Below are 15,934 nucleotides of genomic sequence, written 5' to 3'. Positions count from 1 at the left end.
GTCATTAATTTTCTAAGTTGTTAGGGTCAGATCTGTGCCTGTCATCTGATTATCCAGTGGGAGGTGTGAGCATGGCCCTTTTTCCTGTCCAGCTGCTCAGAGACCACACTGCCCTGCTGACTCTTTCAACCCTTGGTAATGGGGTTCATCCCCAATTTGCAACCTTATCTTTCTCTGTTTCCTAGAATGGAACCTTAAGGTCATTCAGCCAGGTCTCCTAACCTTCTCTTACATAATCTGTGTTCCTTCATATAGGAAGATCCAGTAAAGTGTCTGGCAGGTAGCAGGTATTTAATAAATGTTTATTCATTCCTTCTAGCCACCCAGCCTCTTCTCATGTTACTTACCCTCTTCCATTTTGATCCACCCAAGTATATGTGGTTCAAGGTCTGAACACAAAGCTTCTTGCAATAATTTATTCCAGAGCAGAAGGATCTTTCATTTCTTGGAGTTGTTAGGCGTCTAATGGGTACCACTCAACATAGTGTTTTTCTCTGAACTGAAAGCCTCTTGAGGACAGATGTCTTGTTTTGTTCTTCCCCATCTACCCTAGCACTAAGCTACTAAGCATTTGGCTGGGTGCTCCAGAAATATTTACTGGTGCTCCAGAAATATTTACTGTCTAATTAATATACATTGCATATTCTCTTCAAAGGCACAAATTCGCAGTATTACGTAGGTGGGTTTGGTGGGAGATTATGTTCAGTATAAAATGAGGAAAAACTGTCTACTTCTCAGTTGTGTTCTGAGAACCTCATTCTGTTTCCTGAGGCCAGGATTACCTAAAATCAAGGTCCACCCTTGAGAAGAACGTCCACTGGTCACGCTTCTGAGGTCTTTGATTTTATTATATGCTTTTTGGTTTAGGCCCCTTTAAAAAGAGTTAGGATAAAGGAAGTAATGAAAAGAAAATCTTTGCTTAAGAACTAGATGGTGAACCACTGTAAGTTCACAGAATAGCACTTTAATAGTTAACATTTGTCTTTTCCTGAAGTATGTTTTACTATCTGTAACATTTTAGAAAAAAAAGTTAAGGAGCTTAGACCTCAACTTTATGACTTCCTGTTTTTGTTTTCCATGGCTTAAAACACCTTCTTAGACATCTTCTTTTATTTCTCTAATAATAGAAACAATAGCCATAACAACATAGCTAACTGGAATTTCTTCTGGTCCCCATTTTGTAGGATTACTGAGCTTCAGATCTATCTTGGGGGTTAAATTCAGATTTAAGGCTTGATAATTCTGATGAAAATATGCTCTGAAATTACCGTATTGAAGAGAAAATGACAAAGCTTACCTTGACTGTGGCTTTTGATAACTAGCAGTATGTGGGTCTTAAAAAATATATATTAAAAAGTAGGAGTATCATCAGATCTTTGCCTGAAAACTTGAGCTGAAAAACATGACCTCTCATTCTTTGGGATATTAAAATGTTAGACTTTTTAAATTACTATTATTAATTGCTTTTCTGGTTCTTTGTTGTTTTATATCTGATTCTTACTTCTCTAAATGTATTGCTTGTTGCCTCTCTATAATCAGGTATATTTTGAGTATGGAGTAATGTCTTTACTTTTCCTCTATTTGGAAACCCAGAACTGAATTAGATTATAAGTTATGGTCCTGTTCTGGACTTGTAAGTTTATTAATTCATTTTAATATATAATTTTGAGGCAAGTGCTACTGCTGTCCCCGGTTTGTAGATGAGGAAACTGAGACACTTGCCCATGGCCACATGTTTAACTACACCTTGCACTGTTTGTTATCTCTAATGTGTTCAGGGCACTAACCTAGTCATTGTGCAGAGGTAGAAGGTGTTTCTAGGTAAGCATATCTGAACTATCTTGGGACATCTTGCCTTCTCACCATACTGTGATCTGCTGGGGAGTCTTGGATCAAGAGAGCCAATTACAGGGGCACCTGGGGGCTCAGTCAGTTGAGTGTCCGACTCTTGATTTTGGCTCAGGTCACGATCTCAACAGTTTTGTGGGTTTGAGTCCCACGTTAGACTCTGGATGGTAGCTGCGTGGAGCCTTCTTGGGATTCTCTGTCTCCCTCTCTCTCTACCCCTCTCCCCGACTCCAGATAAATTTAAAAAAAAAAGAAAAAAGAGAGAGCCAGTTACAATTTTGGTCCTGAGCTTTATACAAAATTTGGATTTTTCTAAAGTCTGTAGCCGCCAAATCTTACTGGCATAAAAGTACAATTAGCCCATTTAATAGTTAATTCTGTACAAAACCTCATCAACAACTAAAGACGTCATTAATCATGTCTTCTTTAAAATAAATTGCCATATTTGTTATTTGTCTAAACTTGCAACATGTAGAAAAGTGATTAGGTAGCATTCTGGAAAATTCCATGGTTCCAACTCAGAGTAAAGCATATCACTTTTCAGTTTTCAGGAGTCCATTTGCACAAATCTTGCACTGCCATTAACAAGTGTATATATCTCTAAAGGTAATTTTTGGAAGTTATTGTTTAATGGATTGGAGTCTCAGTTGGGGAAGATGAAAAAGTTCTATAGATGGATGGTGCTGATGGTTGCATAACAGTGTGAATGTACTGTTACAGAACTGTACACTTAAACATGGTTAAAATGAGGGTGCCTGGGTGGCTTGGTTAAGCGTCCGACCTCGGCTCAGGTCATGATCTCGTGGTTTGTGGATTCGAGCCCTACATTGGGCTCTGTGCTGACAGCTCAGAACCTAGAGCCTGCTTCGGATTCTGTCTCCATCTCTCTCTCTGCCCCTCCACTTGCTCATGCCCTGTCTCTCTCTCTCTCAAAAATAAACATTAAAAACATTTTAAAAGATGGTTAAAATGTTAAATTTTGTGTTATGTATATTTTAACCACACCTAGCCATAGGTGTGTGAGGGTTGTCGCCTTGTGTGCTTTGCTATTGGTGTTGAGTGATAGGAGCTAACAGAGAACACAGTGAGGTCTGTGCAGTTGGCAGAGGGAGGCAGTTCTAGTGTAACAGTTAAAGACAGCCAACTGGAGCCAGACTGCCTGGCTTTATGTACTGGCTCTACTACTTACTTGCTGTGTGACCTTGAATAAGTTACTTGGCCTTTCTGGGCCCCCTCCCCAATGAAAAGTGGAGATAATAATAGTACTTATTTCATGGAATTACTGTAAAGATTAAATGTGCTGTTATAAAAACACTTAAAATACTACTTGTCACAGAGTAAGTGCTAAATGGATAGAGAACTAGTCCTGAGTTCTAAATGATATTACTGACATAAATATATCTGTAAATATACATATAAATCAGACATTTATTTTTCATTTTGTTTTAAAGGTAAAAGAAATAGGAGATTACTTTAAACAACACCTCTTACAGTCCAGGCACAGAGGAGCATTTGAACTGGCTTACACTGGCTTTGTGAAACTCACTGAAATACTAAACAGGTAAACAAAACAAATATCCTTTTGTGTACATTTTTAAAAGACTAAAGGTACAAACCATGTGCTCGAGTTAAAATTTACTTGTGTCTTTTGATGTTTAAAAGAATAAGACTTAGTTGGCTTCAAACTTTTGGAAGAAATTGTTTTCTTAGGTTTCATTGTGTGCTTTACTGCAGATGATTGAGTGAAATGTCCAAACCAAGTTGCTCTCCCATTGAAAGGTGATTTGAAGCAAACTCAAGAGATTTTGCTAAAAATAGCTTTGAAGTTACCATTTCTTTTCATTGAATGAAATGACTGTTTTGTCTGTTTGAAAATTACCTGGCATTTGGAATAAAATAAGCTTCCAGTTTTTTGGATTTGTGTATATTACAGACAGAGAAACACTTACGGATTTTGTGTTTTCCTTTATAATTTTATCTTATAGAAAAATTTTAAAGAAGAGTAAATAGACCAAAAAGTATCAAATATTTTTCCCCCTTACCTGGAAAAATACGTAGGTAGATTTCATGTATTTAGCCAGATGTGTTTTTTTGACATTATAGGTGCTGATAATTTCATTCATTCATATAATAGATTTCCTCTAAAGAACTTGTGAGGAAACCTTAAATTACTTAATGACTAAGTGTTCATGGCAAGTGTTCTCTAAATAAAAGGTAGTATTTTCCAGGAAAACATTTCCATTGCCTGGAAACTTTTTGAAATGAAGCAGAGTTCTGCCAGTCTTGTAGCCTCAGCAAACATTTTATTTTGGGCTGGTAAGACATCTACTCCTTGAATATTTTTGAAACTTTTTTTTTTTTCACACTCCTGGTAAAAACATTTAGAGAACATTTTGCAGTTATGGGCTGCACAGAATATCTTTAAACGATATGTTATAGAATGGCCCTGACATTAAAATGCTGATCTTGAAAATATTTTATTATCTTTTCAACTCTTTCTTTCTGGTGTAGACATGACTTTAGGGGTATTTTTTCTGATAACACACTTCACTTCCTTCAAATCATTATCAAATGCATACTGAACACTAGTTGTGTGCTTAGTAGTGTGTTTGGTCTGGAGGCTATAATACTTCTTTATAAGACAAGGGTCCTGTTCTTAAAGAGCTTATTGTTTACGAAATAAGCAGGGATGAAACGTAAGATATTTAACAGAGGGTATTTCATGGGTACTGACTGGTCAGAACAGACACTGGCTGTAAGCACCTAACATCGCTTTATGTATGGATGTGTGTTAGCTGAATACCTGCTTGGAAAGTGAGGCCAACACACTTGAACAAGACCAACAATCCAGTGTAATTGTCGAAATGTGGGTCAAATTTACAAATGATGTAGGACTTGCAGAGAGAAAGTAACAGCAATAGGCTGCTAGGACTTAATGGAGGAAGTAGATTTTCTGCTAACACATGAGGGAAGTTTAAGTAGATAGCAGGAGAGAGGAGGAAACTTTATGAGCAGATGTTCAGAGGCTATAATCAGCACGACATATTGGTAGGTGAATAAACAGGCCATTCTTATTGTAGTGGTGGTGGTGTTAGCAGGCAATACTGTACCCCTGGGTAGATTGAGACCGTATTACAGATATTTAGAAAGTAGGTTTGCTGCGGTAGGGATGGAGAAAGGCATTGAATTTTTTTTTTTTTTAATCTGAAATAGACTATAGGAGGCATCACAGAACAGAGAAATAGCAGTAAACTTTGACATAGGCTCTCAGTTCTGTTTGTATCCATTCCATTTATTGGCAGTGAGATTGTACAAAAGTTAATCTCTTTAGCTCTGATCCCTTCATCTCTAAAGTAACAAAAAGAATATTCGCCCTATTGATGTATCTCTGGCTATTGTCGTGCGGATCAAGTTTGCATTATAAAACTTTCCACAAATGGAAAACATCAATGAGATTGAGGTTGATGGTGGTGTTGGTGTGTAAAAGTGGTTTTCCAGTTGGAACTGTTAGATTAGATAGATCTGTAATGACAGATTACAGTGAAGAGAGCCCGGAACCAGTTATAATGATCTAGATCTAAGGTGATGAGAGCTTCCTCTGTGATGATGGCCCTGGGAATGGAGGGAAAGAGACGGCATGTCAGTTAGCATTCAGCCCCACTTCATAACAACTCCACACATGATGTATTGAATGCTTAGAAGGGAGCTGTGGATTTTATTATATTTGCATAATATATCTACATATTTCATGATTTTATGGGTCAAGGGTTACGGCAAGGCTCTGCTGGGTGATTCTTCTCAGCATGTTTACTGACTTCAGTTGGTGGCATTGAACTGGCAGATGAACTGATCAGGAGGATCCAGGACAGCTTTATTCATGTTATTTATTTATGTTACCTTGGTGGGACAGCTGGAAGATTGGGCCAGGTTGGGACTACATGTGGTCTCTCAGCATGGCATTCTTAAGGTAGTTGACTTTCATGTATGGCAGCTGGCTTCCCCAGAAAGAGTCCCGAGAGAACCATGCAGGAGCTGCATGGTCATTTCTGACCTAGCCTCAGAAGTCTCATAGCCCTGCTTCAGTCACATTCTTTTGGTTATAAGTGAGTCTTCAGGATAGTCCAGATTCAAGAAGAGAGGAATTAGACTCTACTTTTTGTTTAACGGTGAAGTGGCGAGATCATATTATAGAAATGCATGTGGGATATTACAGTGGCCATCTTTGAAAAATGTGATCTGAACCACATGAACCAAGTGAACGTGAGTGATGGAGGGCACCAGAAGTCCATGATTGTTCCAGTGGTTTAATTCTTGGTGAACAATGGGACTGATGTTAACAGAGGCAGAGAAACTGAAAGAAGGAATTAGTTTGATAAAGATGAACAGGGGCGCCTAGGTGGCTCAGTCAGTTAGGTGTCCGACTCTTGATTTCGGCTCAGATCATGATCTCACAGTTCATGAGATCAAGCCCCGCTTTGGGCTCTGTGCTGACAGCATGGAGCCTACTTGGGATTCTCTCTCTCTCTCTCTCTCTCTCTCTCTCTCTCTCTTTCTCTCCTTCTCTTTGTCCTTCCCCCCACTCGTGTGCTCTCTCCTTCTCTCTCTCTCTCTCTCTCTCTCTCTCTCTCAAATAAATAAACATTTTTAAAAAGATGAATAAATTTGTTTTGTATGTGTTGTATGTGAGCTGGTGATGGCATATCCTGGTGGAAATATTTAAGTCAGAGCTGGGAGATAGGGGGTTAAGTTTGGGGGATACAACACACAGATGTAGGCTTAGCAGTTATCACCATAAACATTATAGTTAGTAAGATTGCAGTCTTTAGGGGAGAGCATAAAAGGAGAAGAGAGCAGAGGACCAAGGACAGAGGCTTTTGAACAGTGGTACTGTACTGGGTGGTTGAATGGTACATTTGAAGGCATTCGAAATAAATGGAACAGGAAGAGCAGGCAAGGCCCAGTGCCTGGTGTCTCAGCCACTCCTAATCTGCTTTAAAGATCTCCTCATGGCTGTCACTACTGGCTTTTAACCAGCCTGTTCTGAGTTCTCAACTGTTGGATTCCAAACTAAGTGGTTCTTGGTCCCTTTGGAGACATTTCTGATCTGCCGAACAGAATGTTTTGCAAGAACGTCTTAACAATGTGTGTGGCTTCCTTTTGTTTGGTTTTGATTTTTAAGAGAAAATGTGTTTCTTTTGGATCCTTTTAAAAGCTTTTTATAAGCTCTTAAGTTATGAAAAAGTTATTTTTCATATAACTGTTAAAAAGTTTGCAAAAAGAAATCTGGGCTTTCATGAAAATCCACTGCTGGATTTTCATGAAATGGAGGCCAACTGCTGGCCACCTCTTGAACTACAGCTGTGTTAGGGAAGGAAACACTTAAAGAGATTGATGGATAAATAACTGGAGTTAAACATGAGCCACATTGTTTGAATTGGTTTTTAATAGGATTATTCAAAACGTCTTCAAATGTAAACTGACTTCACTATTAAACAATCATCTAAGAATAAATGGGATTGGGAGATGCTATTCTTTTTCTCTGGGAATTTTTTGAAAGCAACATTTGCGCGCACATACATACACACACACATACAAACAACATGTTGAGTTAATTTTCTAGATTCTGCTTTTCTTATATGGTGCTCTCTATTTAGAATTTGATGAAATATGCATACTCTTCTTCAAAAACCAGTGTAAGCATTTGATTGAAGTGGTTAAGTGCATTAAAGTCATAACTCTCAAGTTTCTGGTGAAATTTATGTTTGCTTGTTTACCCTCTATGGCTTTAGTATTTAAAGTTGTTGTTTCAGTGAAAATGAACAGAATCTTAAACTAGGGTGTTAGGCCAGGGACTCTAGCTTTCACTTGTACGATCATGAATTAATCCTAACTGTAAAGGGACTAAATTGTTGACCACAATTCTAAATGTAGAAGAGTGTTTTGTGAATACTTGATATTGTCTTATTCTACACATATTTGAATTGCTTTGCTTGTTGAAATATAGCTTAGCCTACAGCTATTTATTGCAATAATTGCAATCATTTTCAGTTATTGGCCTGAAAAAATGAACTGCCGACATTTAGCAGTTTTTGTCATAAAAATGCTAGTTCTAATTCATGGACATCAACAATGATAGTAGACAGAAGTAATTTAAATATATACTTAAACTTTCATCAGTTAATTATAGCTACTACAATTAAATTTTCTTTTTAATCTTTATTTTTGAGAGAGAGAGAGAGAGACAAAGTGTGAGTGGGGGAGGAACAGAGAGAGAGGGAGACACAGAATCCGAAGCAGGCTCCAGTCTCCGAGCTGTCAGCACAGAGCCCGACGTGGAGCTCAAACTCATGAACTGTGAGATCGTTACCTGAACCAAAGTTGGATGCTCAATTGACTGAGCCACCCCAGGCACCCCTGTAGCTACTACAATTTAAATTCAGCAGAAAACTTCTTATGAACATCTGAATTATAGTAATGAAAAAATAATTTGCTGCAGAATGAAAGACCAAGTCTCTAAAGAATATGAGATTGAGCAAGAAACAAATGGAGACTGTAATGTATTAGATTTGGTGAAAAAGTCATTTAACTCCTGATGAAGTAATATAAAGTCATGTCTAAACCTTTATTTACATCTGCTTTGGCAAATGTGTCTAAATAAGACCCTTTTTAAAAATGTTTATTTAGTTTAAGATAGAGCGAGAGAGAGAGAGAGAACGTGCACATGCATGTGAGTTAGGGAGGGGCAGAGAAAGAATCCCAAGCAGGCTCCACGGTGTCAGCACAGAGACTGACATGGGGCTCATCTCATGAACCATGAGATCATGACCTGAGCTGAAATCAAGAGCCAGACACCTAACCAACTAAGCCACCCAGGCATCCCTAAATAAGACCGTTTTTTAAATTTCTGAGTGTCCTATGAATTTTATTTAAAACATTAATAATTATATAAAGAATAACAAAGCAATAATCACTCTGGGAAGCCATATTTATTCTTCATAATTCTTTAAAATTCTTTAAACTTCCCATTTATGTAGTGAATTGAAAGGATTTGTTGAAAACTGAGATGTTTTAATATTTAAATTCTAAATCTTGGTGTCTTTGGTTTTTGGCCCCTGAATTTTCATTTTTAAGCCCACTCCATAGGTGAGTCAGATATTACCTTCTTTCTAGAACGTTGATACTTGTTTTTAAAGTTTTCATAATGGTATTGAGTCATTTCGACATAACAGAGGATTCTTGTTCTCAATGAGTAACCTCTATCTCAGCTCTGTTAGTGAAGTCCCAAGGTTTTTATTATTAATTTTTTCTCCTTGATCTCAGGGAATGGTTATATTAAATATTAAGAGAACTGACAATCTGATCTGCACTTCTAAGCACTTTTTTTAATCCCCTGTATCTTGCTCTTTCCCTATGGCCTTCTTATTGGTAACTCAATTTAGATTTGGTCATTGTCCTTATTGCCTGTGCCTGCAGCTCAGGCTCAAAATAGCCCCCTGATGTTTTAGTCTGCAGTAAACCTCAACTATATTTGATGGTGGTGAGGGAGGTTCAGATGACTTCTGTTGATATGTAGCTTTCTCACTGGATCTCATTTGGACAAATCATTTTTCAGGCTTAAAATTTCTCCATGCTTCAGGGTTATGTTACCTTTTTAAAATGTGCATGCACATGCACGCAGCCTTCCTGCACATCTGTCCTTATTTAGTTTAATGGAAATAATAAACGTGAACCTTGAGATCATAAACATAATATTTGACCAAAGAACGAATGGAGTGGAGAATTTAGCTTATGAAATAATTGGAAATTGGGAAAAATCTCTAAGTTAGGAAAAATGACCATACTGAAAGAGTTTGAGGAAATGAAGGTAACGTTTCTGAATTAACAGTAGTAATAAAACTAATCAGAACTTAACAAAAATAGCTCTGTGTTACCATACTTAGGTGGATGGATTAAGCCATTGGAAAGCCACTTTGTAGTCAGGGAACCTGATTTACTGGCACAAAATAGTCTAATGACCAATTAGTTGAGTATACAGCAAATGTAATTTGATTTCAGTCTGCGGGTTTTATGCTTATCTTAGAATACTTATCCACTATGAGTGAGATAGCTTTGTGGGTAGAAATTGGATTAATCTGCTTATGGAACAATAATTTGCTCCAGTGATTTGCTCAAGACAACACAAAGGCCTAAACACCAGCTATAGCCTGCCCTATTTATTTCTGTAGTAGAGATTGAGGCCATAGCACTTAGCATAGGAAAAACGAAAAACAACTCTCCCACACCCCAACCGTCAGCCTTTTTGTTTTTTCTTCCTCTTTTTTTTTTTTTTTTTTTCCTGACTGTGTTGAACAGGAGAATCAGAATGGTCTGATTCCTCCCACCCCACACCCTCAACCACCATCTCCCTCAGTGTTTATTAAAAAAAAATTTTTTTTTAATGTTTATTTATTTTTGAGAGAGAGACAGCACGAGCAGGGGTCGGGCAGCGAGAGGGAGACACAGAATCCAAAGCACAAAGCTTGACGCGGAGGTCAAACTCACGAACTGGGAGATTTTGACCTGAGCTGAAGTCGAATGCTCAACTGATTGAGCTCCCAGGTGTCCCTCTCTCAGTGTTTAGAGAAGAGAATACTGAGGTATGAATTAGAGCTGAGTTCTCCCTACCAGCCTTGTTGACAAGAGGAAAGCCATTTAACCTCTCTGGGTGCTGTGTGCTCTCTGAGAAAGTGAGAGGGTACCGCTTTCTGAGGCCTGTTTGCAGCTCTGAGCGTCCTACTCATTGTACAGTGCTGCTTTCTAGTTCCTGATTGGGAAAGTCTGGGTATTTGGGCCATGAAAGATTGAGGGAAGTTGGATCATTTTTAATAAACTTCCTTTAGAACTGGTAAACTGATCTCTTAGGAGTATTTTGTGGATTAATAACATTTAAGGAGAGTTTCTTATGAAGAACCTGGAATCCTTTGTTAAGAAAGTTACAATTTGTATGATGTACTCAAGACTAAAGACACTGTGTATTTTGTATTAAGCTGACATGGGAGTGAAATAAAACAAATGATCCTTCAGACAGAGAGGATGTCTCCTCTTTTTGTGGAGAGGCGCTTGCTACCAAAATCAGGTTTGGCGTTCTCCACGGCTGTGGTTGGTGACTGCGGAGAGATGGCCCAGAGAACCAAGGACTGCTTCACTCAGGAACCTTTCCCTTTTCCTTGCTGCCCCTGGATTGTGTGATGAAGAACCAAAACAAACAACCAGAATTGTTGCATTGTTCTTGGGAGCCTTGCCTGGTTCCATTTTTACCTTTCAATCCCTTCATTATCGCTAAGGACCAGCAACTCTGGAGTTTTGAAATCACTTCCTTATAAAGTAATCTTTCCTTGTTGGGGAGTAGACAGAAGGTTCATTGACCAGTCAGAGCTCTAGATTAGGCTATTGTGTTTTTATAGGCACCATGGTGGCTTCACCATGGAGAAACCTTAAAGTTCTAGCCCTCCTTTTCTGCACCTGGTTTTTGTTTTTGTTTTTCCCATTTATTTGCCTAACTAAAGCCGCAACTAGTGTGCATCCCCTGGCACCAACCCTAGTTGTCCTTGTTTAATCATTCAATAAAAGATTTCTTGAACATCTCCTGTATGCCACATGCTGTGTTAGGAAACGCTGTGTTTGACCATTGAGAATATGATGTGGTAGTCCAGAATTGCAGTGAACCTAGAGGCAGTTACTAGGATCCAAATTTGAAACACTTAACTCTGTAGAACTAAGAGGGACATGTGAGAACCTGAGCAAAGAACTAAGGCCATGAGGGACTCAGTGTTTTGGGGGACATTTTCATCAGGAGCTTTGGAGACTTATATAATTTAGGGTCATTGCTTTCTTTATTTGTATTAGTAACCCAGATAATAATATCTCATTGAATTTCAAAGCAATCTTGTAATTATCTCCTTTTCATTCTTATCTACTAAGAAATCAAGCGATTTGTTCATAGCCACGCATCTAGTTAGTGAACAAGCTGGCACTAGAATCCAAATATTTTTGGAAATTCATACTGCTTCAGAGATTAGCAGTTTAACAAAAGTTTCGATCACCTATTATATATAAGAAATTGTGATAGGCATCACAGAAAAAATATGGATAAGACATGGTTTTTGTTCTTAGAAGAACTTGCAGCCCAACATTTTAATCTTTGGGATTAGAGACGTAAACATAAATTACAAGGCAGAAATGAAAGGCCAAAAAAATGTTCCTTTAGGGTGGCTCAGTTGGTTAAGTGTCCAACTTCAGCTCAGGTCATGATCTCGCGGTTCATGAGTTTAAGCCCCATGTTGGGCTCTGACAGCTCAGAGCCTGGAGCCTGTTTCAGATTCTGTGTCTCCCTCTTTCTCTGCCCCTCCCCTGCTCATGCTGTGTCTCTTTCTCTTTCTCTCAAAAATAAATAAAAAACATTTAAAAAAGAAAGAAAAGTTTCCTTTAACTGAGCTGTCTATCCCAGGTGATGGGAAGAATAATTAACGGCATCTGCTGGTTCTAATGGTGGCACCTCTGGTGTTTGGAAAGCACTTCTGTTTGTACTTTCTTTTCCAGTTACCATACCACTCTTTCTTTGTCAACCTAGGTTTTTAGAATGGCACTCTTAAAGGAATTTCTAAGTTATGGGTCACTCATTTATTCAACAGGTATTTGTTGAGTTCCTGATTGGATGTCAGGCCCTGTTACAGGTGCTGGGAATAGAGAAGTGGATAGGACAGAAAATGTCCCTGGTATCATGGAGTTTATATATTAAAGGGCGTGTTTATTGCTGAGAGAGAGAGAGAGAGAGAGAGAGAGAGAGAGAGAGAGAAAGAGTGAGCGGGGGAAGATCAGAGAGAGAGAGGGAGACACAGAATCTGGAGCAGGTTCCAGGCTGTCAGCATAGAGCCAGATGCAGGGCTCTAACCCATGAACCGCCAGATCATGACCCCAGCTGAAGTTGGACACTCAACCGACTGAGCCACCCGTGCGCCCCTCTCTTTCCTCTTAATGCTAACATAAGCCAAGGCTTGAATGGCAAGAAACAGCAGCTTTCTGAAGGAAGAATTTTTTAAACAACGGGAACAGCTAATGTAAAAGCCCATGGTGTATTAAAGAGCAGAATGGTATTAAGATGAAGCTGAATGAGGTTGTTCAAATATGTAGGACTTTGTGAGTCAGGATACGGACTTTGGACTTTGTGTCCTCTTTTGATTTTTTTTTTTTTCCTGAAAGTTCCCAACCAAATGGATATAAAAATAGAAGGTATCTTGAGAATTGTACAAACATTAATATGTATGGATGTTAGCTTTAAGACCATCAACAAAGAAAGTACATACGTATGTGTTATGGAGTTGCACGGAAGAGGGCAGGCAGGGGAGCTAGATGACATCTGAGAAACCACATGGATGTGTAAAATAAATGGAGATAAAGTTTTCATTCCCAGAAAGTGTACTATGTCTCTCCAAGCTGTTTTTAGCTTCCGCCTGACTCTGTTCTTACCTGTCCTTGGAATCTTAGATCCATTTGCTCAGTATCATAGGTAGATGATTTTAGGCTAGTGCATGGAATATTGATTCAAAGCATGTAGCTTGTGAAAGCAAATACCTCTTTTTACATTATGGATAATTTTTCTCTTCTAAACCTAGTGGGTATGCTGCCCCCAAGTATAAGGGTGTAGAGCCCCCACTTTAGTTTAAAGTCTGACTTGGTTTTTTATGTTTTAGGCAGCTAAAAGTTTGCTTTACAAAACTTTGGACTTAGGTTAGTGAGAAAGTTCCTCTTAACAACATTAATATGGTAGAGGTTTGGAGATGATTCTAAAATTATCAGGTTATCCTCCTTCTACTTGCCCTGAAAGCCTCAGTCTGTTTGTTTGCTTTAATGTAACTAGGTACATGTTTTTTTCAATTTCCTCTGTTTTCATCTGTAGGAATCAAAGTGTTTGTCTTTGTTTTGGGTATCAGACCAATACCAATTTATTCCCCACTTGGTTGCCTCTTTATCGTTTACTCTGATGTGATATACACTGTTTTAAGGTTCTAAGTGTATTATTCTGAATAGTCAGATTAAGAGTTTGTTATTTTTTGAAATTATGGCTTATTGCTGTTTACACTCAGATGATGATGGTGATGATTGATAATGGTGAGCTTGAGTAAACACACATCATTGGCTTTGTATCAGGATTGGGGACAAATTCTGGTTTGATCCCCAAAACAAGCTCCTTTTTTCTTTGCATTATTTAGAATTATTTAAATTATTAGCAAATGAAACATAAGGAAAGTGAAACAAGGAACCATGGTAGGGGAAAAATTTATTAACAATTAGTGTAATAAATAGCTTTGTTTTTATTCATACTCATTTTTCACAAGCCATTAACTTACTTAGTTGAATGAATTTTCGTTTGGAGTCACTCTGACACCTGGCAAAGTGAAATTTTCTGTTTATGGGAAAAGGAAAGGATTTTCTTCCTTTTAGTGCCTTTAGTGATAATAGCTTGGTAAATAAATTATTATTTGGGAAATGAAGATATTGGCAAAAGGCTTAACCTTTACACATAATTAGTTTCCTGGCAATGGAATCTTGATAATTTTCTGGAATTTTGCTTCGTGTATTGAATTTAAATGTACTTTGCATTTAAAATGTGAAATTAGTTGCTTTGTGTGTGCAGGTGGAATAATTTCTTTAGGCCAGCTATGAGTTAACATTGGAAAGTTTATTAACAGACATAAATGTTCCCAGTTGTCCAAGAGAATTGGAATACTTCCAAATGAGTGAGACACAGTTCACGTCAAGTCAGTTACAAGTAGGTTAACCACTGAGTGGTTTTTCTGCAGGATATTTTAATTCTCCAGCTAGTTTTCCATCCATGTCACTCAGTTTGTTTAAAAACTATTCTAACCCCCACTCTGATGGTATATGTACAGGGATTGAAATCAATCTGAAGGATAACAATAAAATATGATTAGGAAGGTAAATTTCTTAAACTCCATATACTGTGGTAATACATTCTAAAGCCACAGGAACTTGCTTTCTGAATTATGTGTAATTTGGTATTCTTATTCTACTCTCCCCTTCCTAAGGCACAGCATAGTGCCGAGCAGACTACTAGATACCTGATAGGTCTTTTTTCCAAATGAATAAACGAAATCCGCAGAAGCAAAGAATAGAGAGTTGATAGAATATCTGTCATGAGCAGATTGAGCCAAATGTGGAACAGAATCTAGGACAGGCACCTTGAAGTAATGCCTTTTCATTAAGCAAGGTCTTTGGTGTCAATCTACATTTTAATCCTCTCTCTGTCACTCACAAGCTTTATAACGTTGGGGAAATAATCTAATTTCTCTCTTTTTTAAACCTGATTTTTAAAAATTAGCATTAAAAATTTGTACATATTGGTAAGTATAGTGAACACTATAATCAACAGTTGTATAACTGGAGGAAGATTGTTCCAGGTAGAGAGAAGGTCGGGTGCCAAAGTCTTGAGAGGCATGGACTAGGGTCAGTATTCAAGCCACAGCAGGTAAACCATTTGTGATGGGAGTGGAATAAGGAAAAAAGTTGTAGAAGATAGGATCAGAGAGGTAATGAGGACTAGATAGTATTAGATATAGTAAGGACTTTGGCTTTTATTCTGAATAAAATGGGGAACCATTGGAGGGTTTGTGAACAGAAGAGTATTATGGTATGGTCTCTTAAAAGGATTTTTTTGACTGCTGTGTTGAGAATAGACTATAATAGTCAAAGCAGAGAGAGCAGTTAGGAAATCACAATATGATTATAATTCAAGAAAGAGATGATGATGGCTTGAAGAGTAGTGGAGATAGTAAAGAGTGGTCTGAATTTGGATGTAATTTGAAGGAAGAACAGAAAGGAGATATTGACCGATTGGATTTGATGTTTAAGAAAAAAGATGATTCCAAAATATTTGGCCGGGGGTGGGAGGGGGGGGAGGGTGGGTGATGGGTATTGAGGAGGGCACCTTTTGGGATGAGCACTGGGTGTTGTATGGAAACCAATTTGACAATAAATTTCATATATTGAAAAAAAAAAAAAGAAAAAAAACCAAAATATTTGGCCTAAT

At 38.0% G+C, this 15,934-nt stretch overlaps 1 protein-coding gene across 2 annotated transcripts in view; it reads left to right on the top strand.

The window, feature by feature from the left end:
- Positions 1-15,934, top strand: part of THADA (THADA armadillo repeat containing) — a 333,497-nt gene that overhangs the window by 59,745 nt on the left and 257,818 nt on the right. For both annotated transcript variants that reach the window (XM_049650200.1, XM_049650201.1), the window contains one exon: positions 3,300-3,409. In XM_049650200.1, the coding sequence (XP_049506157.1) occupies positions 3,300-3,409 (110 nt within the window). The remainder of the gene's footprint in view (positions 1-3,299; positions 3,410-15,934) is intronic.

This window comes from Panthera uncia, assembly GCF_023721935.1.
Source record: "Panthera uncia isolate 11264 chromosome A3 unlocalized genomic scaffold, Puncia_PCG_1.0 HiC_scaffold_11, whole genome shotgun sequence".
Taxonomy (NCBI): Eukaryota; Metazoa; Chordata; class Mammalia; order Carnivora; family Felidae; genus Panthera; species Panthera uncia.
This window is presented reverse-complemented; position numbering and strand designations above follow the sequence as displayed.